Raw genomic sequence first — 26,627 nt, forward strand, 5'->3', positions numbered from 1 at the left:
GATCACCACATCCCAACCTTAAATTAACCTGTTTATTTCTCCTTTCTGTTTTCAAGCTGTTAAATAATCCTCATACCTCTACATTTGTATTGGGATGAACCCCACTGTCAATAATCATTATAAGCTACACAAAAATGCTGGAGAAACTCAGCGGGTGCAGCAGCATCTATGGAGCGAAGGAAATAGGCAACGTTTGGGCCCGAAAAGTTGCCTATTTCCTTCGCTCCATAGATGCTGCTGCACCCACTGAGTTTCTCCAGCATTTTTGTGTACCTTTGATTTTCCAGCATCTGCAGTTCCTTCTTAAACACAAAAATCATTATAAGCTACTTGTGTTCTTTAAAAATGTGAAAATCGTTCTATCATAGCTTCAGGTCTGAGTCGTTTAAGATTCCGAGCACTTTCGCTGTGGGTTTAACTTGGGCCATGTTGATTAGAGTCTGTGTGATCGCCTCTGGTACCAGGCTTCAGATTCAGCTTTTGGTATGAAAGTCATATCTCTTCCTCTAGTTTAATATTTCTGTGAATAGTGAGCATGTGATATATAAACTAAATTGTTGAATTACTGAATTTTACACACAGTTGGAAGCCATCTGGCCTATCATCTCATTTCCATTTTTAATGCTTCATTTCATCCTGCACTACGCATTCCTAAAAATCATATTACTACTGATTCATTGACTTAAAGTAGATTTTTCCTGATACTATGTGTTAACTTTGAATAATGGCAATTATCCTGAAGGTCTTTCTGCTAATCCATTATGTCAGTTTTGCTGATTTATTTCTAATTAAAGGCTTTTATTTTTGCAAACTTCCTGTCCAACTTTTACACTTAACAAGGCTCTCACACTTCCTGAGTATTAGTTTGGCTTCGACTTAATAAAGACGTGTGATGTTAAAGGTTTTTGGGTAAAAACTCCAAAGACGTGTGGATAAATTCATCTGACACTTGCACCGTGCTGAAGGAAAGCAGTGCTATTGGAGATGAGCTGTCAAACTGTGAGGTCTCTTCTGTTTCAGATAGAAATAGAGGTGTCATTCAAAGCCAATGAAAGAAATGTGTAGTTTGTCAGTTGTTTCCTCCCAGTTACAATTTTGCTTGCTTTAAACTGGGGTGGGGGGGGAGGAGGAATAATCTCTTCCATCTCATTTCAACCATGATCTAAAATGTAAGTCAATATTTCAAAGGATTTGGAAAAAAAGACTGCCAATGCTGGAAATCTGCCATTTTGGGCAGCTGTGGAGGAAGAAACAGTAATGTTTCAGGTTGAAGACCTTTCATCATGCTGTCCAGTTCTGATGCAAGCTGAAATAATATCTCCATCCCATGCCAGCACTGATCTCTTTATCATTAGCATCTTACACTTTTGAATTAAATCCAATTTAAGTGTCAAGAAGTGACACATGACACATTAGAGCTCTTGGAACTTAACCTGGCACATTAGAGCTCTTGGAACTTCACATTGAATTCAACAACTTCAGGTAATCGGCCTTTCCTGAAATGTTAACGTTTGTTTTTCCTCATTCTACAGATGCTCCCTGACATGCTGAATCTACATTCTCTGTCTTTTATTTTAGATTTCCACTATCTGCAATGTTCATCTTCAACAGTGACGTACATGTATCTCACCGTTCAATTTTTCTTTTCTTTTTTTTGATAGATCTTCTATTTACATTTCCTTCTGCCAAAGCATCTACATTTAACAAGCCTTCACCACCCTCCCTTGCCTCACACTGTCATCACTATATTAAATTTGTGTTATTTTGGCCACTCGCAGATGCTTCCTTTATTCTCTCCATCTTCTCTCCCTTCCCTCCAACTTAAAACGCGGTTGGGTTCTATCTCTTCTGGCTTTTTGATGAAGTCCTGAATCTGAATTATCGACTCTATTTCACTACACGATTATTGCCTGACCTGGTGAGTATTTCCAGCATTTTCTAGGTTCATTGAAGTTAAAGCTGCTAATTTTTCTGTTCAAGAATAACAAGAAAACAAGTGGTTTAAATGTACAATTATTGTTGTGTCCAAAATATAAAAAGAAACACTTGTTAATGGTCAATGATATCAGCCCTGGGAGTTCCTCAAGGGTGTTTGCTCGGCTATCCGTCCAATGACCTTGAAGAGTCGGTCTACCAGCATGGAAGATACCCAGTCATTGCTTGGAGCGTTCAGTTCCACTTAAAACTTCTCAGATAATTAAGCATTCTGTTTAATTCACATCGAGACCTTGACAATGTTCCGACTTGGACTGACAAGTGACAAATAATATTTGCAATGCTCACATGCAAGGAAATTAACATTTTTCATTTTCATTCATCACCCCATGAATATCACAGAGTTGCTCAGCTGCAGCAAAGTCATCAATTTAATGTCGGGGGAGGATGGATGGTGTTGGGTGGACCTACTATTAATATTGTTTAGTTTATTAATGTCACGTGTACCGAGGTACAGTGAATAGCTTTTCTTGTGTGCCCATCCAGTCAAAGAAAAGACTATACATGATTAGAATTGAGCCGTCCACAGTGTACAGACAAAGCATAATGTGTGCTCCATCTGCTCATTATTTGATATCTGGCCCACTATTGTGGTGTCGTCTGCTAACTAGTAATTTGAGTTGGATTGGTATTTGGCTGCACAATCATGAGTGTATGAGAAGCATAACAGGGGCTGAGAAAGCCTTGCGGAGCATCAGTGTTGAGGATTATTGTAAAGAATCAGACTATTCAACGCAACTTCAAACAAACTCTGAACTATAACAGCCTATTGCACTTTATCTGTTTATTTATGTGTGTGTATATATTTTCTATGGTATATGGACGCACTGATCTGATCTGTATTTATGCCTTCAATATTCTGTTGTGCTGCAGCTAGCAAGAATTTCATTGTCCTATCTGGGACACATGACAATAAGCTCTCTTGACTTGACTTGACTTGAATGATTTGTTACCTATCCTCGCTGATTGTCTGTTGGTCAAGAAGTCAAGGATCCAGTTGCAGAGGAGAGTGCTGATTCTAAGTACCACAGTTTTGGAGCTGAGCTTGGTTGGGGTAATGGTATTGAAAGCAGAGCTGTAGTCTATGAATTAGGAGTCTGACATAGGTGTCTCTCGGATCCAGGTGTTCCAGGGATGAGTGTGAGGCCAGGGCAATGGCATCAGCTGTGGACCTGTTGTGGTATTAGGTGAATTGTAGTGGATCAAGGATGAGTTGGCTGGATTCAATGTTTGGTATAACCAGCCTTTCTAAGTACTTTGTGATGGTGGATGTCAAGGCCACTGGACGGTAGTCATTAAGGCACGACATCTTGCTTTTCTTGGGTGACAATGGTCTTGAACCAGCTGAGTGCCTCAGAACGGAGTAGGGAGCAATCAAAGATGTCCGTGAACACTCCCGCTAGTTGGTCTGCACAGTTCCAAAGGACGTGCCATGGACTCCATCTGGGTCAACTCCTTTCTGTGGGTTCACCCTCAGGAAGGCCGATCTAACTTCTGCAACAGTGACCCATGGAATCGGCACACTCAAGTCTGATGGGACAGATGTCATCGTCCTATTGCCCTTCTGCTCAAAGCGAGCATAGAATGTATGAAGTTTATCAGGGAAGGCGGCACTATTACCAGCGATGCTGCCTGATCGCTTTGCAGCCAGTTGTAGTATTCAGGCCTTGCCATAATCCGAGTGATTATACTGGGAATCAAATTTGTCCCAATATTGTCTCTTGGCATTCCTGAAGTAATCTGAAATTTAACTGACCTAGAATTATAGGTCAGAAGGTATGTACTTGGTGGCAAACCACTCGCTTCCTGTCTCTTCCAATGCTTTTCCAGCCTATCTGTGGCGCAAAGGTCAGGAAGATGTTGAAATAATTTCCATTTACTTGGATACTAACAGCTCCAACTATACTGAAGCAGCTTAAAACCAAGGAGAAACAGATTGGCATCCCATCCACCGCCTTAAAATATTTCCCTCTCCCTCTACTGTTGTACATTGTGATAAAGAGACATTGCACCAACTTGTCAAAGTTTGTTCAGCAACTCTTCCAAAACTGCTGACCTCCACTGTCTGGAAGGACATGGGAGGCAGGCAAATGGGAACGATATATTTAGCAACTAAATGACCAAACCACAAACCATATGGACTTGAACATATGGCAGCAGTATTTCATTGCTGGGCTAAAAATTTACCTTCCGCCATAAGAGGACCATAACAATAAAGACTATAGTGAATCAAGATGACACCTATCACCTGCTTTTTAAGGGACATTGGAGATGAGGATTAAACACTGATCTTCCCAGTGACATCCAGATTGCATACTTTAAATTTAAGCATTGAATGAAAATGATATGCTAATTTTCTTTTGTTATAGTTAGGAAAGAACTACATATGCTGGTTTATTCTGAAGATAGACACAAAGTGCTGGAGTAAATGGCCTGTCCCACGAGCATGCGACCTGCATGCGGCAAGCGCGACCAAACCGGAAGCGGGGGCCGCGCGGAGGTCGAGTGATACCCGTACTGGGCCGGTCCCACCAGCATGCGCCTGCATGCAACGAGCGCGACCAAACCGGAAGCGGGGGCCGCGCGGAGGTCAAGTGAGTGACGTGAAGTTCGAGCGGAGTCCGTGGGAAGTTCGCGCGTGATGTACAGCGTCGAGACGCCGCGCACGCCCGTCAAGGAGGTGCGTACGGTGTCGAGGTGGCTGCGGGCCGGCAGGCCGCTGCCGCGCGGAATCTTTGAACACAGTCAGTTTTTCTGAGCCCCGCGCGATGTCGGGACCAGCTCCGCACAACTCCATACGGCTCCGGCGATCGAAGTGGGACCGGCCCCGCGAGGCCGTACGACTCAAGCGCTTGCCGCATGGAGTCGAATGCTCGTGGGACAGGCCCTTTACTCAGCAGGTCAGGCAGCATCTTCAGAATGGGGAAGGGTCCCGGCTCGATGCTGCCTGTCCCGCTGAATTACTCCAGCACTTTGTGTCTAGCATTTTGTTCTAGGTTTATGTTAAGTGACGTGATTGTTTAGAGCCTGATATTCACTCAAACGTTTGACACAAATGAGACCATTAAATTTGATTTCTCCCTCGATCCAAGATGATTGTCTTGCTAAATGCTTAATTGGTTGAAATATGGAATCTAAGTGAGCAGAACATTACCTTTTCAAATCTTCCTGATTAGGCGAATAAACAATCACTGAATTTAGCAAGAAGCGCTCGTTATTAAATACACAATATAGTTAGATAAACATGTCAGTCATTCACAGAATAACAAATTATTGTGAAAGATTGCAATTCATTGTAATGAAAAGTTGGATTTAGTTCAGCGAATGAGTGATTCTGGAAATAGTCCAAGTTACAAATATTACAAATTGGCTATTTCTTTATCATAAGCAATTTAGAAAAATGCTGATCCAAGAACAACATTACTTGCCAAGTCTGTTTTACATTTACTAATGCTTCCAGTGTTCTGAACGACCTTATCTAGTTCAAAATAGGTTTATATTTTCCCCTTTGCCTCCATTAGCATTGTTTAATAACAGAGATATTCAGTAGCAATTAACGGTTGAAACATTTAGTGAATAAAATGTATTGATATTTTGTAAAAGTCTTGTATAATTTCTGTTTCCGTGAATGTTTTTTCGGGTGACTTTAATGGATTTGGTGTTCATTGAGGTAAGGGTCTTGCAAAGATAACAAAATCCCTTTCTGGGCATTAGCATGAAGCTTTCCCATATCAGATGTAGAATGGTTAGATGCAGAGTATGGACCCACTATTTTGTTACAACTAAGTGATTTAGCCATATCTCATCCTGCTATAGAAACATGACAATTTTCCATTTCCAATACCAAATGTTGCTCCATATTTTTCTGTAGGAATGAATCTAATACAGTCTCTTATTATCTGCGATGCACAGCTTTATTTTATTTGGATTGATGATTTGGAGCATTTATGAGGGTCATTCATGTGAAAATGGAAGCCTAGAGTGCCTGATAGCTCCATGTTGCTTTCATTTCAACGAAACTCTGACATCCAATCCTCAAGAAGTCAAGCAACAGACCACTGACATGCTGTGGCTTCCCAGTAATTATGTTGAGAAATCTGGCTACTGAACCTATGTTTATAGTATTTTAATTTGTAACTTTAAATAGTTTGGGAATGCCAGAGTGATTAATGGACATTCAAAGAACTGTGACAATATTCCTGTGGGCGTGACCATCAAAGCACCTCAGTGGGCCAGTGCTTGAAATAAGCCAAGTTGCTTTAGCAGATGAATGTACGCAGGGAAACGGTGGGCCCAGACTGCTTGTGGGTATAGCTCATCAAAATGGGCCACCAAGTGAGTTGCACCTGATTTGTAAATTCAGACTGGTATGTTACTGCGAGTGCGAGTACTGGGGGGTGGCACTAAGCTGCCATCTACCTTATTGGAGACCCTCGGACTATCTTTAATCGTACTTTACTGAACCTTATCTTGTACTAAACGTTATTCCCTTTACCCTGCACCTGTATGCTGTGGACAGCTTAATTGCAATCATGTATAGTCTTTCCGCTGACTGGATAACAAGTAACGAGGGCTTTTCACTGCACATTGGCACACGTGACAATAATAAGCTAAACTAAAACTAAAGATGAATTTATGTAGCAAGGGAAACAATGTCCTAAAATTTGAGCAAAATGTGCGACGATTGTGTTTCTCTACCTATCCAATGAAGTTGAAGGTTTGTGAAGTTATTGAGTACAGATTGAGAAGAAGCATGAATCAATGTGTTTGCATTCTACATCAAACCAGAGCAGGAAATATTGTGAGAGAAAGAAGCTTTGGTTGAGGTTAAACTAGAATTAGAAAACATTTTTTTTTAATTGTATTTAAAATTTCCAATAGCCATTTACGCCTGAAGGAATGAGACTTCACACTGGTAATAGTTCATTTTTAGTTGCAGTTTGATTGGCTGTAATTAACACCTGTTGTTAAGTGTACTTAAAATTCAGCTTTTGAAGTTAATAACTTTGTGCCTACTGTGTAAGTATAGCAGTCTCATGCCGCTCAGTGCATTTCATACATAAACCAGCGTCATAGTAACACATTTTTGGATGCAACTCCTTGATGGGACTTTTGACCTTGCCAGAAATTGCTGTAACATTTGAACCTAATCACAATGAGACCATTGGCACGTTACTATAGTAAATAAATGTTAAATGCTTAAATGTATAGAACCTACCTCAACTTACTCCCATATCTATCTTGACTACACTTCTTCAAACCCAGCTTCCTGTAAAAACTTTATCCCCTGCTCCCAATTCCTCCGTTTGCACCCCATCTGCGCCCAGGATGAGGTGTTCCATACCAGGGGAACGGAGATGTCCTCATTCTTTCGGAAACGGGGGATCCCCTCTTCCATTATAGATGAGGCTCTCACTAGGGTCTCCTTGATATCCGGCAGCACCGCTCTTACTCCCCCCTTCCCCCCATTTGTAATAAGGACATAGTCCCCCTTGTCCTCACCTTCCACCCCATCAGCCGTCGCATACAGCATATAATCCTCCAACATTTTCGCCTCCTCCAACAGGATCCCACCACTGGCCACATCTTCCCATCTCCACCCTTTTCTGCTTTCCGCAGAGATCGTTTCCTCCGAAACTCCCTGGTTAACTCGTCCCTTCCCACCCAAACCATCCCCTCCCCAGGTACTTTCCCCTGCAACCGCAGGAGATGCAACACCTGTCCCTTTACCTCCCCCCTTGACTTCATCCAAGGACCCAAACAGTCTTTCCAGGTGAGGCAGAGGTTCACTTGCACCTCCTCCAACCTCGTCTACTGTATCCGCTGTTCCAGGTGTCAACTTCTCTACATCGGCGAGACCAAGCACAGGCTCGGCGATTGTTTCACTGAACGCCTCCGCTCAGTCTGTCTTAACCTACCCGATCTCACAGTGGCTCAGCACTTCAACTCCCCCTCCCGTTCCCGTTCCCAATCTGATCTTTCTATCGAGTGAGGCCCAGTGCAAATTGGAGGAACATGACCTCATATTTCGCTTGGATAGTTTACACCCCAGCGGTATGAACATTGACTTCTCTAACTTCAGATAGCCCTTGCATTCCCTCTCTCCCCATCCCCTCTCCCGTCCCAGATCTCCAACTGGTCTTACTGTCTCTGCCTACAATCTATATTTGTTCCGCCCCCTCCCCTGATATAGTCTGAAGAAGGGTCTCGACCCGAAACGTCGCCTATTCTTTCGCTCCACAGATGCTGCCTCACCCGCTGAGTTGCTCCAGCATTTTTGTGTCTATCGACCTCAACTATCTCCTCTGGCAGCTTGTTCCATATACCCACTGCCCTCTGTGTGGAAAAAGTTGCCTATTAAATCTTTCCCCTGTCATCTTAAGCCAGTGTCCTCTGGTTCTTGATTCCTCTACTCTGGGTAAAAGGCTCTGTGCGTTTTTATTCCCCTCATGATTTTATACACCTCTATAAGATCACCCCTCATCATCATGTTGTGCTGCTGCAAGTAAGAATTTCATTGTTCCATTTCAGGACGTATGACAAAACGCTCTTGGCCCTTGCTCTCCAAGGAATAAAGCCTGCCCAACCTCTCCCTATATCTCAGGCTCTCATGCCCAGGCAACATCCTCGTCAATCTTCTCTGCACTCTTTCCAGTCCAGCAACATTTTGTCCCGTAGAGAGTGACCAAAACTGAACACAATACTCCAATTGTGGCCCCACCTACGTCTTATACAACTGTAACATGACATCCCAACTTCTCTACTTAATACGCTAATTGATAGCCTTCTTGACCACCCTATCCACCTGTGATGCCACTCTCAAGGAATTATGTACTTGTATTCCTAGATCCTTGTGCTCTACAACACTCCCCAGTCAGTCACCGTGGATGTCCCTGGTTTGACTTCTCAGAATGCAACACCTTGCACTAATGCATTGAACTCCAATAACCATTCCTCAGCTCATTTGCCCAACCGATCGGGATCCTGCTGTAGTCTTTAATAGTAATCTTTGCTATCTATAATACCGAACAGGAACAGAAATTTCAGTGTTCTGTGGAGCAGGAGGAGATTAGCCACAGGTAAACGATAATGTGATGTGAAAACAAAAAAAGTGAGCTTCATAATCAATTAGCTGCCAGTTCAAGTCGAGATATGTCAACAAGATGAGGAGAGTGCGAGTAATAATCCGCTTTGAGAGAATCGACCACGAGGTTGAAAAGCGGGACCATTACAATGAAAGCAAAGGCCAATGGGTGACTTTGGGAGAACACATCTGCATTTTCTATGTGCAGGAATGTGGCTGTAACATCAGAGTTTTGAGTCATCTTAAGATCCATCAGTGAACCATGATAAAGATCATGCTTGAATAGTGTGACTAGTGAATACAATGATCAGACCAGAGCCACGGGTGATGTGATTAATGCTACAATATATATAGATTTCAAAATATTGGCATATTCATAAAGACTATTAATCCATTACAAATTGAAGCTGAAAGCTTGCCACTGTGCAGTAGACTCATTAATAAGCTTCCGTTGTCTTTGTTCCTCAATCCCCATAATTGCAATGCAACAATAACATTTAGAAGAAGAATATTAATAGTCTGACACAGCAGTGCCTTTGTCGCAATTTCACCTTTATATTGTGAATTCTTCATCCAATTAGGACAAATTTTAAAAATCAATTCCAATGATTTTAGCATGAAATTACTGAGTGCCTAAGGAATTTACTTATTATTTTGCCAATTTGTAAATTGAATGAATCATAAAAGCAGTTGTAAATTAAGGAAACAATATAAAATTTACATCATGAAGTGTTAACTTTACAGTAGGCTCATTGGCTTTGCTCACGAAGTTGGTGAGTTGTTGGTGACCATGTGGCGACAGCCTAGACGCCTGTAGTCACCTAAAAAATGCCCAAAATCCCAAAGGAATAGATCGGGTAGAGTCTCTTGCCCAGAGTAGGTGAATCAAGGACCAGAGGGCATAGGTTTAAGGTTAAAGGGAAAAGATTTAATAGGAAAATTAGGGGTATCCTCTTCACACAAAGGGTGGTGGGTTTATAGATCGAGCTGCCGGAAGAGGAAGTTGAGGCAGGTACTATTGCAAGGTTTAAGAAACATTTAGACAGGTACATGGATAGGACAGGTTTGGAGGGATTTATGCCAAATGCAGACAGGCGTGTGTTGGTTAGTGTGGGCAGTTTGAGCCTGTTTCCACCCTGTGTGACTCTATGACTATGATGTAGGGTAAGAGGGAAGAGATTTAGAACAGATATGAGATAATTATTTTCAGCTCATTGGCATTCATCAATTAGGGTATTGAGTAAAGATATTGGGATGTTAAGTTACAGTTGTGTAAGATGTTGGTGAGGCCACATGTGGAGTATTGTGTTCACATTTGGGCACCTTGCTATAGGAAAGATGTTGTTAAGCTGGAAAGAGTGCAGAGAAGTTTTACGAGGATGTTGCCAGAGCTTGAGAGCCTGAGCTACAGGTCGAGGTTGGGCAGATTAGGACTTTATCCCTTGGAGCACAGGTGGATGAGGTGTGATCTTATAGAGGTGTATAAGAACATGAGGGAAATGGATAGAGTTGGATAAATGCACAGAGCTTTTTACCCAGAGTACGGAAATCAAGAAGCAGCGAACATAGGTTTAAGGTGAGAGAGGAAAAATTTAATAGGAATCAGAGGGACAAATTTTTCATACAGAGGTTGGTGGATAAATGGAATGAGCTGTCGGAGAAGGTAGTTGAGGCAGATACAATGTATATGCAATGAGCTGACAGAGGGTGTAGTTGAGGCAGATACTTCAATAACATTTAAAAGACATTTGGACAGGTACATGCGAGGGAAAGATTTAGAGAGATATGAGCTAAACACAGGCAGGCGAGCCTACTGTCGATAGGGCATCTTGGTCAGCCTGGGCAAGTTGAGCTCAAGGGTCTGTTTCTGTGCTATGTAACATTATGCAGTAAATCAAAAAGTGGCACGAGAGAAAGGGATTAATATTGGCAATGATAAGCTGACTGTGACAGGAAAGGATAGTGAGCGTAAACCTAAATAAATGAACAGAAACAATAGAAGTTATAAAAATAAACAAAGCTAAAGACACTTTTTCTGAAATTAAGTAGCGTTTGAAATATAACAACTGAACAAAATTAATAGGTAGGGTCAGATGACCAATTGAGAGATAGGGCTACACGTTAAAATCGATTGGGAACTGAACATTGAGGGTGCATGACAATTGGGAAGATCAGGAAGTTAGGTAAAGGTAGAGGAATGGCTGTGTGGATGATGGATGGTCTTGATGTGGTAATGAGGGATGGATGACCTTAGTTCAGGATGTAGGACTGGTTTGGGTGAAGATTAAAACAGGTAATAAATAATGAGTGTGGTGCACAAGTCCCTTGACAGTAACAAGAGGTAGGATTGGGTACCACAAAGATGCAGTTATAATCATGGTGAGTTTGTTTTACGTATAAACTGAAGCAAATCAGGTGGAGGAAGCAAGCCTAAATCAAGAGTGTTAAATTGTCACACTCTCAGGAGCAGATCAATAACATTCTTGCTTGCTTCAGCTTTACAGGCACATTAATGCAGGAACACAACTAAATATACAATAATCAATAATGCAATAAATTATCAGTAATACTAGGTAATCACACCGTAATAGTGCAAACCAAAGTATGTGGTGCAACTTGGATGGTGCAGTGTGGTTCAAAATTCTGATGGATGATGGGGAAAGTACTATTTTTGAACCTGGAGGTTCTAAGGATCCTGTACCACCTTCCTCTTCGCAGCAGTCAGATAAGAGCACGGCCAGGATGGTGTGAGTCTTTGAAATCAGCTACCTTTTTGGGTGTATTGTTTGCTGTAGATCCCTTCGATGGTGGGGAGGTCAATACCCATGATGGACCAGGCAATGTCCTCCAATGTCTGCAGCCTGCTTTGTTCCTGGGATTCGAGTTAGCGAAGCAGGCCGTGATGCAACCAATCAGTATGCTCTCTGCTGTACACCTGTAGAGTATTTAGCGACATCCCAAATCACCTCAAACTTCTGAGGAAGTAGAAGTGTTGATGAACTTTCTTTGTCATTGCATTCACGTGCACTCAGAAATCAGTGGGGAATTGATCAGTGAGGAGAACATCAAATTCTGGAAATAACCAGAAAGAGTAGGCTATACCATAACTGAGCAAAACGCAAAGTTCTGGAGTAACTCTGCACACTAGGCAGCATCTGTGGAGGGAATGGATAGATGACGTTTCTAGTCCAGATCCTTCAGCCAGTTCTCCTCATATCTACCTCTTGATACCACTCAAAACTATTATAACTATCCTCGTGCAATAATTTAGGATTAATGAATAACTTTGAAGTGAAAATACAGTGATTATAAAGCTTAAAAAAGAACAGTGACAATGGCATAAAAAACATACCTCGATAGAATGAACAGGCAAGTTAGATTGTGTAGAAAGGAATTGCAGATGATGGTTTATACTGAAGATAGGCACAAAGTGCTGGTGTAACCGTGGGTCAGGTGGCATCTCTGGAGATGCTTTTTCACCAGGCAGGTTAGATTGAGAGCTATGTTCAGGGCTAGGATTTAAGGGGATCTTCTGGAATGCGCAGTATATGCACTTCAACAGTAAAGAAAAAAAATCAAAGGGAGGATCCACCATCCTTCGTTAATTAAATTTGTTGAAGATGAAAGGCTTAAACCATCCTTAGTTAACTAAAACAGTTAAATATGGTAGCAAACTTAAAAATTGGAGAAGCAGAGCATGCAAGAAACGGCCAGCAGACTAAACACCATCTATGGAAAGAGATGCAGATGAAAAAGATTTAAGACTGAGAAACGTTCTTAAAAACCCTGTGAAGATAGCTAACTGGTTAGAAGAGTGGTCATAAACATACAATAAAAGCAATGAATGATGAATTGATTAAAAGGGAAAAAATTAGACCATGTGATAATACTACCAGACCCTTAAAAAGTTCACAAAGTGATCATAAATCATGTTGGAAGTAATAATGGAAAATAAACAAACAGCAGATGTATTAAATGGGTATTTTGCATCAGGGTTTATTATAGAAGAAAGCAACATCTTAGAGATAGCTGTAAGTTCAGAAATGGAAAGATGCAAGAAGATTAAAGAATGTGTACAAGTTAGCAATGCATGTTCATGGGTTGATCATCAAACATTGTTTTCCTATGAAGGTGATGCTGAATTTCATCAGTATTGACTGCAGGTCGCGGAATCTCAAATATGGGAAGTGGTCCTAATTTTCTAGGATTATCATGACATTTATTCTTGGAAGGCTGTGTGTCTGTGGGAGCATGTTGGGCGATCTTCGCTTTGTAGATATTAAGGTTATATTCATTCAGGGATATCCATCACTGAATGTCGTTGACTTGGAATTTGTCCTCCAAATATGTGTACGTGCAGGTGTCACTTGCGTGCCATAGTGTGATGACAGAAATTGAAATAACCTTCGTCCCTGAACTGTGCTGTTTGAATGGTTTCCCATTAGTCCAGAGGATTAGCTCTACTCCATTGCACAGCTTGTTTAGAAGCAAGTAAGATTGCGAAATGTACTTGGTGCTGGGGAAGGGGAAGGCTTGCTCAGGTTTGCTTGACCTGACATTGCAGAAAATTTGATCTGTTGTGAACTTTTTCATTAAAGTCACCGCTTGCATGGTATAAAAATCAAGCTTAAATACGTCTGTACATAAGTGGAAACAGAATCACTTTGTGACGGAAGAAGGAAACTCGTGCAGATATTTTTATTGAAGAATTTATAGTGGATCTTTTTCCCAGGGTGGAAATGTCTAATACTAAAGGCATAGCCATAAGGTGAGAGGGGGAAAGTTTAATGGGATGTGCAGGACAAGTTTTTTTACACAAATAGTGGTGGGGGCCTGGAACGCATTGCCAGGGGTGGTTGTGGACGCAGATATGATAGTGGCATTTAAGAGGCTTTTAGATAGGCACATGGAAGTGTGGGGAAGAGAGTGATATGGATCCTGATCAGGCAGATGAGATCAATTTATCGTGGCATCTTATTCGGCACAAACATTGTGGGCCGAAGTGCCTATCCCTGTGCTGTAGTGTTCTAAGTTCTACGTTAAATACTCTTATTAAAGTCAATCACTTTGGATTTTAGAACAAAGCTCCAAATTTGCAATTTATCGAGGAAATAATTTGTGGAATAACTGATCTGACAAGCAACTGATCTTAAGGTAAGATCCTTTTACGAGGATGTTACCAGGAGTAGAGGGTCTGAGCTATCGGGAGAGGTTGAGTAGTTTGGGACTTTATTCCTTGAGCGCAAGAGGATGATGGGTGATCTTACAGAGGTGTATAAGATCATGAGGGGAATAGATCATGTAGATGCACTGAGTCTCTTGCCCAGAATAGGACAAGAGGACATAGGTTTAAGGTGAAGGGGAAAAGATTTAATAAGAATCTGAAGGGGGTAACGTTTTCACACACAAAGTATGGAACAAGCTGCCGGGGGAGGTAGATGAGGCAAGGACTATCCCAACATTTAAGAAAAGGTTAGACGGATGGACTGGTTTGGAAGGATACGGGCCAAACACGGGCAGGTGGGACCAGTGTAGCTGGGACATATTGGCCAGTTTAGGCAAGTTGGGCCAAAGGGCCTGTTTCCACGATGTATCACTCTATGACTTTATCAATGAAAATGGGTAAAAATGAATGTTGAAAATGAGAAATAAAACGGAAAATGTTGGAAAGAAACAGATTCATGGGGATCAGTAAAGTGACAATTGAATATGGATTTTCACGCAGTCGTGATCCTGGTGCCCCAGATTGTAAACACGTCAGTTCTTTTGCTGTCATTTGATGAGTTTATTGAATTTCAGATGTAGACATGTATAACCCATATTTGACCTTTAATTTAGCAAAGTAGATGCAAGGTAATTGGGATAAACAGATGGAACACAGTATGAAAGTACTGGGGATCAAAACACACATAGCACGAAGATACCTCCTGGGTGCATTAATTTAGAATTATAGCTGCATAGAAGGAGACCATTTGGCCCATCAAGCATGTCGCATCCCTTTATAGAGTACAGTAATCCACTCAGTCCCTCATCTATCCATGTAGCCCAGGCAAGTTTGCCAATTTTCATTTGAAATCTTTAATCATCTCTAATTCCACCATCCTCATGGACAATATTATTTGTCGCTGTATACGAAATAAATGTTAATGTTTCCACTGTGTTTTCTTGCTTAAAACTGTCTGTTTTCCTTGGCCCTTGTAACACGAGCTAATCCAAACACCTTTACTTTGTCTTAAATAAAGCAATCATGAGTTTACACATCTCCATTAAGTTTTCCCTTATTTTCCTCTGCTCCCAGCTGAATAACCTCAGCTTTTCCAATTTAAGCTTGTAGATAAAATCCCTCATTCCGGGAACCATACAGACAACACTCCTTCCCATCCCTCAAGAACTTTAATATTGTTCATTAAGAGTATGTTCGGAGCTTGTTGCAAAGCTCCAGTTGTAACCTGACCCGATCTTTATTAAGATTTAGTATAAACTCTGCCATTTGTACTTTGTAACTCTATTTATTTAATCTAAGATCTGAACTGCTTGTATATCCTCCAACACCCTCCACCCCCCCACCCCGCACTGCACTGCAAAACCCAGGACCCTTTATTCCCACATGCGCTTTGGCATTGTGCCTCGCCCCATCTCTTCTGTCATAGTGGATCGCTTCATACTGTGTATGTATTCATTCCTTCCTTCCACCTGTCTGCTCACCACACTAACCTAGTTCCGTTGCGGTTGACTGGCATCATCCACGCTATTTGCCATATCACTAAATTTTACATACAGATCAACTATTATAATTTAAGTGAAATAGAATAACCGTGTTTCGACTGAGTTCTACGGTTCTATTTGTGTGTGTGTGTGTTAATAGTAAATATGAATTGTGACTATCGAACTGCAAAATACGCACTGCTCGTTTTCATACAGCTGTTGCCAGCTTGAATATTGTTCACTTCCGATATAATGTTTACTGAAGTTGTTTGCTGCTATTTTTAAATCATATCTTCTCTCTGCCGCCTGCATTCCCAGAAAGAGACATTTTGGTTGTATGCCAAGACATTGTGTAATATTGATATTTAACTGATGTTAATGAGGATGTAATTCAAAAGTTAATCAGCATCAAATATTTTTAGAATACTGGTCATGATAACATTTCAGCAATGATTTTTCTAGTTCACTAATGGTCGGCATGCAAACTGCTGCTGAAGAACAAACAGGAAAGTGGGGAAAGAAAGGGAAGAGGAGAATTCAATCACTGAGAAATTGATCTTCCTGTGCTACCTGTTTACGATGGTTACAACAGAGGCCATTGGATACATTATGACGTGTGTCAGTGATCCTGGTGATGAACCATTATGTTATTTGATGACGTGTCAAATGAAAGTGTTTTCTTTCCTCCAACACTGTGTGGCTCTCTACCATGCTGGGAAATATATGTACTATATATCAGAATGTTAGGACCCCAATAAGATATACTATGAATGAGCAACAAGACTGATATAATTTATGTTTGATCATAAAATACTGCAGTGCATGTCAGTACTTTGGTAGAATTAATCAACTACTGTAATCCCTCTCCCATCTTCTTTTACCATTACCTTGGCTTTCATCTAATTCTCTTTTGAAGTATACTTTTGAATCTTTCCAAGACAGATTCAGACGGTGAATTTTGCAACACAACACCATGTATAAAGAATGATCATAAATTACTTTCAGCTGTGGTTTGTGATAAACCCTCTTGAGAGCTCTCTAACTTGGTACATTCTTTATTAACATACAAAACCTTTGTTCCTGTGTGTGTTCATCTTATTTTACAAAGATCTGTAATGGATGTGCGAAAAGCTTTTTGTTTTTTTTGACAGTATTGTGTAATTTTCAAAGAAGGGTTTTTAACATATGCTTTTAATTAAATTGAATAAATTACTTAATTGTTGCCTTGAAATGACAGATTAATTTAAGAATGCTTATATCTGGATTCCAGTTGAAGTGAACCTGTTATTTTGTCAGATTTGATTAAATTAAAATTCGATAATTTTTGATATTTTACAAATAATGCATTTACTGTATTCTTTCCCACTAACAAGTATTAAGTGGTGCTAAGTTACAGATAGCACCTTTTAATAAAACTTTTAAGGTTTTAGTTTTTACATCTAGTTTTAGAGATACAGTGAGGAAACAGGCCGTTCAGCCCACTGAGTCCGTGTTGATCAACAATCACCTATACGATAGTTCTATCCTACACATGAGGGACAATTTGCATAAGCCAATTAACCTACAAACCTCCACATCTTTGGAATGTGGAAGGAAACTGGAGCACCCGGAGCAAACCCAGTTGGTCTCAGGGAGAATGTACATACAGACAGCATCCTTAGTCAGGATTGAACCTGGATCTCTGGTGCTGTAAGGCAGCAACTCTAGTGCTGCGCCACCTATAGTATACTGTACCACCTGGTTATAAGCATTAAGTAACCATGATCTTGTCAGTACCTCAAAAAATGTATAAAAGGAATTGGTAATTCGGTAGAACAGTGTCATTCCTCGAAAGCCCTGACCACTTGTCAACTTCAATATCATAAATCCTGTGTTCATTGCGGGATATTCGCAAATATTGCTAATGGAAATTGAAACTAAAAATATTGGAAACACTTGGTAGTATGTGCTGACAGAGGGGCACAAGATTAATGTTTCTGCTCCATGACCTTTTGTCAGCATTGGAAAATGTTAGAGAGCATTTCAAAAGTGAGGAAAAAGAGGTGACAGGATGGAGGGCAAAAGAAAGATTAAATAACAGAAGTGATGCTTCAAGATACCAGTGCGTGTTTGTAAGTGAAATTGAAGAAAAAATAAATTTATGTGAGGTCTATGTGAATGATTTCAGCAGATGTAGAAGACCAGCATGAGGGCACAGCGGTAGAGTTGCTGCCTTACAGCACCAGGGACCCGGGTTCAATCCTGACTGTAGGTGCTGCCTGTACGGAGTTTGTACATTCTTCCTGTGACTGCGTGGATTTTCTCCGGCTAATCTGGTTTCCTTCCACACTGTATGCTGTATTTCTAAAGTTTAAACTAGAGGATGCAAGACTCATTCAGTTATATGGGAACCCCCTCTCCATTCCCATCAGTTGTGATTCATCTGTTCTGGATGCCTACTCTCTGAGAGGCAATGGATGATGCTTAAGTTCTGTATCTATTAAATCAATGTTAAGGCCAGAAGCCAGGAAAGCACCTTATAGAAAATGTAGGTGTACTTGCTCTGGTTGATGTAGAAATTTATCAGAACATTATGGGAAGCTGCGAATAAAAATATCAGGTTTAAGAAGGAACTGCAGTTTCTCCAGCACTTTTGTCTACCAATGAAAATATCAGAGTGGGATTGAAAGGAAGAGGCAAGTAAGTGATTTGTGGAAGCAATGGTAGCGGAGTTATTGTATCTGACATATGTTGTACCTTTACTAGAAGCTATTTAAATATATGACATTCTGTTCCATTGTCAGTTTTGCTGAAAGATCATCAATTTAAGAATTTGACGTCCTCTTTGTACAGTTGTTGCCTGACCTGCTGAGTATTTCTAGTATATATTGTTTCTATCTCTCATGCCTGTCATCTTCTTTCACCTTCACTAATACCAATTGATGAGTATTTCCAGTGTTTTTGCTGTTTTTATTTCAGAATTTTCAGCATCTGCAGTATGTTATTAATGTGCTCAATCTCAGTACCATGCTGTGATGTAAGTCTGTCTGGACTTGCATAGTCAAGTCCTGCACTGTGTTTGATTTTCCTTTGTCTTCTGGCTTGGAGGTGAACTCTACTAGCCAGCCATAGGTTAATTAACATTTGGTGTAATTTTATCTGCGTTACTTGTGCTAATGAGCAAACACCATTGATTCTAAACAATTTCAAATCATCTTCATGTCATAGGAGCGGAATTAGGTCATTTGGCCCATCGAGTCTACTCCACTCATCAATCATGGCCGATCTATCTTTCTGTCTCAACCCCATTCTCCTGCCTTCTCCACATAACCATTGACATCCTTGCTAATCAAACTCTGCTTTAAAATGACCCAATGACTTGGTCTCCACAGCCGTCTGTGGCAATGAATTCAACAGGTTCGCCACCCTCTGATTAAAGAAATTCCTCCATTCTAACGATGCACCCAATATTAAATATAGAATTGCTTAGCTTTGAAATTTTAGGAAGGTTTGTTTGTATTTGTTTACCGAGTGAACAAGTTTTTTTAATTGATTTGTTCGTGCCCCATTAATATTTCCTGCTTTTATTATGAGATGATATCTTGCCACGCCTAAGGGAAGGAAAACATTACAAATGCATGCCACACAAAGCTGTGTGATAGATAGATTAATAGAAGAAGAAAAATCTGTCATTCTGTCTGTACCTGTTTGTAAAGTGCCTGCTCTGCAGCATTTTGTTTTTATTTTTGGGAACGTGTGTGTCAAAAAATGACATGCACCGTGACCTTGTTGCCTGAATGATGCTGAAGTTCTGAGCAGAAGGCTGTTTCCAGTAACGCTGAAGGGATTTCTGAGGACTGAGTAAAAACAACACTTTTCTTTGGTTTGACCCCAAATTACTTTTGAACACCTGTTCCTAATGCGCAGAATAGAACTAGTCATTTCTCTGTCAGTTGTATTGTGCTTCTTTAAAAGATTCCCCTCAAATACGCCCCTCAATCCTTCATTTTTAACAAGCCAAAGTGAAAAGCTGAATCTTTTTTTTGAATAATCCATCTTTTCAAATATAAATTATTTTGGATATAATATGGTTTGAAAAGGATAATATTTAATTTTTTAAGAAATCTCATCAACCTCAGATTAAAAAAAAGCCAAATAAGCAAGAAAAATATAGCAATGCTAATGTCTGTTCAGTATCCTCTTGGAACAGATTATACTTCAGTAAACACAGTACAAACTTGCTGTGCTGCAGTTTCCTATTCCTGGAGCAGTCTGGCACTAAATCAGTATTTAAAATTAAGACCATTTAATTTAATACAGACCATTAATTTATCCAATAAATTGTGAATTTAAGGACTAAGAAAGGGTTTGAAATATTTACATTTATTCTGATGGAAAGAAATGAGTAAGCGATGTTTAATTAAATTGTAAGCAGACAGAATTTCCCTTTCAATTTAAGGGCTTTCTTGTTCAAGACCATGTAAATAATATTTCTATTTTGATATGAGGTCTGACATTTCAATAATACATGGAAGGATTATGTTAAGATTAAAATTTTCAACATTGACCATGTTCTGATGCCTTGGCACGTGCTCTTTTACAGCTTTCAGTAACACTATTGAAAGCCCAATGTCAAAGTTTCATATTTACTCAATTCTCGATTTATGTTGCATGTTGAATTAATTCCAGAAATTATCTTGAGTTTAGTTTAGAAATAAGGTGCGGTAATAGGCCCTTCGGCCCACCCAGTCAACACTGTTCAGCGATCGCCGCACACTAACATTAACATTATCCTAGGGACAATTTACAATTGGGGACAATTTACTATTATGCCATGCCAATTAACCTACAAATCAGTATGTCTTTGAAGTGAGGGAGGAAAACGGAGTTTCCAGAGAAAACCCACGCAGGTTACGGGGAGAATGCACAAACTCTGTACAGACAAGCACCCGTAGTCATAATCTCTCCCCCCTCTCCAACTATCTGTGTTGACATGATAGTTCATAAGTGATCGGAGCAGAATCAGGCCATTCGGCCCATCAACTCTACTCCGCCATTCAATCATGGCTGATCTATCTTTCCCTCCTAATCCCATTCTCCTGCCTTCTCCCCATAGGTAAGGTAGGTAAGTTGGCTTTGACGAACATACTATGCAGTGGGAACCATGCTGCTGCTTTCTCAATGGGATGATGTTTAAGGACTCTCTGCATTCCCTGCTGTTAAATAATTTATGCTACCACGCACCTGAGTGAAATGGTTAATCCCCTGCAGGGTCAATAGGTGAGGTCAAGACCAAGTGTTGTCTTCACTAGGTGTAAGGATGGAGGACAAGTTTTGATGATAGTTCAATGATACTTTATTGTCACATGTACATATATATACAGTGAAATGCTTTGTTTTGCATGTAATCCAGCTACAACGATAAAGTTCAGCCCCAATTTAAATTAGATTAATTTATTTTTTGTATAAAATAAATTCTGCAATAAGTGACTAGATCCACATTTATAATGGAAACTACTTCAGTAAACTTTCACAAAATCCAGCCAGAAACATACAACTATAAAAGCATAAAATACTTTGACTGGAATACAGTTTTTAATTGACATTGCCGTTAATATCTGTAAATTACACAAGTGTTTAGATATTATCTTTGAAAATAAATTCTCTCGCACGCTTTGGTTTCTACTTGGTGTGCCCTCATCACAAAGTGCATCTGTATTTAAATATGATAAAACATGACAGAAGCTTTGTTTGACATTTGAAAGGATGAAAGGTCAGTGGGTAGCATGCGAGTACTTGTGGCATTTTGGTTCCTTATACTCTCTGAGGAAGTTCTGACATCCTGGATATAATTTGATTGTGAGAAAACAGGAGGAACTGGAGCATGTAGTCGAATCTGGTACTCCATAGAAACATAGAAACATAGCCCCAATTACAGACGAGTGGCCATTACCGTAAATCTCCGAGTTCGAATCAGGGCAAACTCTGGAGAACTCTTGGAATGAACTCGTACCATGGGACACGGCTTTATTAGTCTTGCATTCTTTTCTTTCCTGATCTGCCCTCCTTATAATGTTATGGATTCAGTTCAAACATCCAGTTCCAACAGCTTCCATTTAAAAAAATGAAACAAGAAAATTTAAAATGTTTTAAATATGGGAAAATTGTGACACAAAAATATTTAGGTTTGTGTCTATTGGCCCTTCTTATTTCCAGTGGAGGAATGAGCTGAGCATAGACTGGAGTAAACCAGATATGGGTATCTCACACTGCTGAAAGGTAATGTGTAGTCCAAAGGGGCTAAGCGAGAAGTAATCTTTAAATAGAATCTGATTTTATTTTTGTGATCTTGAGATTAGAATGAATATTTTGTTTTCCCCTTCAATGGACAGTGGCTTTCTGCAGACTTTCATGTAAATGTGTTTTCCTACATTGGATTAGGGCTTGATTAATACTATTTCAAATTCATGAACTCGCTTGTAGATCTTAAGTTTTTCTTCGAATAGGAACTGCAGATGCTGTTTATAACGAAGATAGACACAAAATGTTGGAGTCAGGCAGCATCTCTGGAGAGAAGGAATGGGTGATGTTTCGGGTCGAGACCCTTCCTCAGAGTGAGAGTTGGGAGAGGGGAACGGAGATATGGAAGTGTATAATGAGAATGTACGGTTCGGTGGGTCAGTCAAGAGGAGAAACAAAAGGTGGTTGGATATCGATGAATATGAGGATGAAGAAATAAAAGCAGCGTTTCATTTAGTTCAAATTGACTTGATCTTTGTTGTTGAAAATAAAAACAAAAGCTGTGGGTATTGGAAATGTGAAATGAATACAAGATGCTGGAGATAGTCAGGGAGCATTTCACGTTTGTGACTTTCATCAGCCTTTTGTTACATTTGTCATTTCCCAACTGTGATGGATGGACCATTATTGTATTATTGACAATACGGGCAGCTTTACAGGAAGCTCCCTTCAAAAAATATATTTATGTAGCTCCGGTGTTTAAGTAGTCCATGTGTAGGTACTTTTACCTGCTGTATTGTGATGTTTGCGGGAGGAAGAACATTTTATCTTCAGACATATAATGCAAAAAGCAAGTTTTGATCAATATTCACAGACCAGTTTGGATTTTGATTAGTGTATTTTAGAGTTGACATTTAATCCAAAGACTGGCTGAGATGAAAAAGGTTCTGCAGGATGTCCTTTTTTTCTAACTAAAAATTGCTATGTTTAATTTTGTGGATCATGGCTCTGCACGGGGCCATGGGTTTGTCAGAAAGCTCCATGACGTATTCAGAATTTAGAAGCTCCTATTCTCTTTGTGGTTTTAATCCCATAGTACTGAATTGCTCAATTCTACTTGCATTGGATCAAGTAATCAAGAGGATTTCATAAGATGTAAATAAATATAAGTTAATTTAGTATCAAAGTGTTCAATCATACCATTTCACCTGTACAGAGATGCTGCAAGGTCACTATTTTAAGTTTAATATCAATATTACTTTACAGGGGAAGAAGGAATTTTTTTTTTTTAATCACCATTCATGTTTACCAGAACCTATACATTTAATAATAGGAGGCCATTTGGTCCTTTGGGTCCATGCTGGGTCCCATGGGAGAAATCCGATCAGTTTCATTCTCCTTATTATTACCGTGTACCCTGTGTCCTTCAACTTCTTTTTTTTTTGCCATTAATGTATAGTAGTGAATAACATAGTAGGCAATCAATCTACCAGCACACTCTTTAGCAGTGAATCAGCTAAAGAATTCCATGCAGTTGCAGAGAAAATGTGCAAAATCAACCTCGACAGCACAGAAGATCAGGATTCAACTCGAGTATCAGTGTGCAACTGTTTTGCCCATCATTTTTGTGTTCTTTCCAGCAGTGATAAAATCTCTGATTAAAACCTATAGGGCAGCACAGTGGCACAGCTGGTAGAGCTACTGCCTCACAGCTGCAGAGACTCAGGTTCAATCCTGACCTTGGGTGCTGTCTATGTGGACCTTGTACATTCTCACTGTACTGACAAGTGGGTGTTTCCTCCGGTTGCTCAGCTTTCCTCCCCCCGCATCCCAAAAATGCATTTCGTTGTCTCTGTACTGTACACTGACAATGACAATTAAAATTAAATTGAATCTGTAATTGTGAAAGTGAGGTCACGGAACTGGTGTGAATGGGTGATCAATGGTTAACATGGACGCAGTGGACTGAAAGGCCTGTTTCCATACTGTATCTCTAAACTAAACTAAAGGAGATTCAAGGTATTAGACTACGCCTTGTGGCTTTCTAGGGGAAGGGGCAAATTCAAATTGGGCTGCTGGTGTTTGGGAAATGATCATGAGGCAGATCTGGCCAGAATTTAATGTTGCAACTATGGCCCGTTAACCCCTAGAAATGTTTTGCAAAGGATTTTATTTTACTAGTGAAACGTGTGTGTGGTCTATGCATTTTGTCAAAAGTGTCATGGAAATTGTCATATGTAATGAAAGCCAGGTCCCAATTCCAACAAATAATAGTTTTTTATTGTAACCCATTATAAAATACCAGGATTGAAAGGATTACACTATTATTAAGGCATGTCATGGACTTCCCGAAGAAGGAATCACAATGTAATGCTGGGCTAACGTAGAACAAAGGGACCATTTTGATCATCACACTAAAAGTACTATTCATTTAATCCAATTCGCCATCATTTGTTATGGACAGTGAAAGCCACAATTTCTTTCTCACGACTTAAAAGAAGTAAGTTGAGATGGATGTTGGATATAATGCATTGGGATCGGGAAAAAAAGGCTGGTGAATCAGAAATGGGGGGAGATGGGAAATGGGAATAAAGGTGTACATGGAAAGAGGGGATATAGTAGTACAAGAGGAAGAGTTTGGAAAAGAAAAGAAAGAACAAAGACAAAACTGTTGATTTAATATGTTAATCTATTAACTTGAAAAAATGAGCATGTGGACGAGCGGATCAAAGAGAATTGAATATGAAGATAGACATAAAAGGCTGGAGTTGCTCAGCGGGTCAGAAAAGCATCTCTGCAGAAAATGTGACGTTTCAGGTTGAGGCCCTTCTTCAGACCCGAGCCGAAATGTCACCTATTCCTTTTCTCCAGAGACGCTGTCTGACCTGCTGAGTTACTCCAGCTTTTTGTGTCTATTTTCGGTTTAAACCAACATCTTCAGTTCCTTCCGAAACAGAATTGAATATGGTTGGAAATGAGTAGCAGAGTAGAGACGGAGAAAATAAAGTCTAAGATTCACTGAATCATAGTGCTGTCCGTTGAGCTATACTTGGTCGCAGCTTCTCATTACATATTTGAAAGTATGAAGGGTTTGTGGTTAGGAGACACCAGGTTTAAGTGTGCTACTCCTTTGCTGGCATTTTCATGCAAGGGCAAGTAAGTTTGGATTTCCATGTATCCATGCACAAAAGTGGAATTTCTGAGTTTGCTGCGAGCTATTCATTGGTGATTTCCAGACCTGGAATAAAATTTTTGGGGGAAAAGTTTAGTTTATTGTCACCGATGTACAGAGAAAATGCTTTTTGTTGCATGCTATCCAGTCAGTGGAAAGACTATACATAATTACAATCAAACAGTCCATAGTGTTCAGATACAGCATAAAGGGAATAGAAGAGGTTTAAAAGAGTTTAAGAAGGAACTGCAGATGCTGGAAAATTGAAGGTAGACAAAAATGCTGGAGAAACTCAGCGGGTGAGGCAGCATCTATGGAGCGAAGGAAATAGGCAACGTTTCGTGTCTGAAGAAGGGTTTCCACCCAAAACTTTGCCTATTTCCTTCGCCCCTTAGGTTTAAAAGAGCGGAGTGATTGTAATGAATAATTGCAGGTCCGCTTCTGTGACCACTACACAGAGAGTTTAGCTAATAATAGCTTATTTCATAATACTGCCTAAAATATCAGCGGAGAGTACTTCAGGGATTGGTATAGTTGCTTCCAAATACTCAATTATTCAGAACATGGAGCTTAATGTTTCTGCTCATGTGTTGTAATAAATTGTTTAATTTCAATTATTTATTGTAATAATCTAGCCCTTTGAATGAGGATCAAATCATAGCTTTCTCAATACTTTTCTCCCCAACCTTCCTTGTCAATACTTTCTCTCATCTCCCCGTATCTCGAGAACATGAAGCTTTCTGACAGAAATGATAGTCCATTGTTAATGCTTTCTTTTAAATTGTCCTTTTGCTCTCTCTCCAGCTCTGGGAACTATCCTGTGGGGAACTCCTAATGTCTGTGCTATTTGATGTTGGAATCATGTCCGTGGCCCTCGATCCTTGTGAATACAACCTATTCTGTGGAGGACATGATGGATCCATATTTCAGGTCAACTTGTTCACTGGGGTGAGTGGGGATATACATTTATAGGTGATTTGTTGGCAATGTGAAGTCTTTAAATATGCATCAAATATATCAAATAACCATGTTAACCGTTTCCTGCAAAGGAACCACTTAAAATTGCAAATTAATCCAGATGTCTAAGGTCACCATTAGAGACTTGAGACATTTTATGTCATATTTCGTTTCTGTACAAGACATGGAAAGTTTTTGGATGATTATTCGCTGAAATTTAATGATTGTTTTAATCATAGAATAATGGGGGTACTTTCCCCCTCACTTAACTTACTCTTACTAAGGTTATCATAGGATTGGCAACCAATTATCTCAGCCAAGTGATCATTTTTTGAGAACCATTATAGTGCATGTTTTCAGGACATTCATTTGTAGAGATGGGGGTGGATGGTGTGATAGTCCAATATCCAATGGAAGGGATGGTAAGAAAAATGTGTGCAGGCAGGGGGAGAAGGGAACCTGAAATTGGAGAAATCAATGAGAAGGATTTTGGCC

The 26,627-nt window shown here is 40.0% G+C and overlaps 1 protein-coding gene across 1 annotated transcript in view; it reads left to right on the top strand.

Annotated features, from left to right (window-relative positions):
- Positions 1 to 26,627, top strand: part of wdr18 (WD repeat domain 18) — a 136,361-nt gene that overhangs the window by 25,854 nt on the left and 83,880 nt on the right. The window contains exon 5 of the mRNA XM_033047036.1: positions 25,980 to 26,123. Coding sequence (XP_032902927.1) covers positions 25,980 to 26,123 — 144 coding nt within the window. The remainder of the gene's footprint in view (positions 1 to 25,979; positions 26,124 to 26,627) is intronic.

This window comes from Amblyraja radiata, chromosome 29 (assembly GCF_010909765.2).
Source record: "Amblyraja radiata isolate CabotCenter1 chromosome 29, sAmbRad1.1.pri, whole genome shotgun sequence".
NCBI lineage: Eukaryota > Metazoa > Chordata > Chondrichthyes > Rajiformes > Rajidae > Amblyraja > Amblyraja radiata.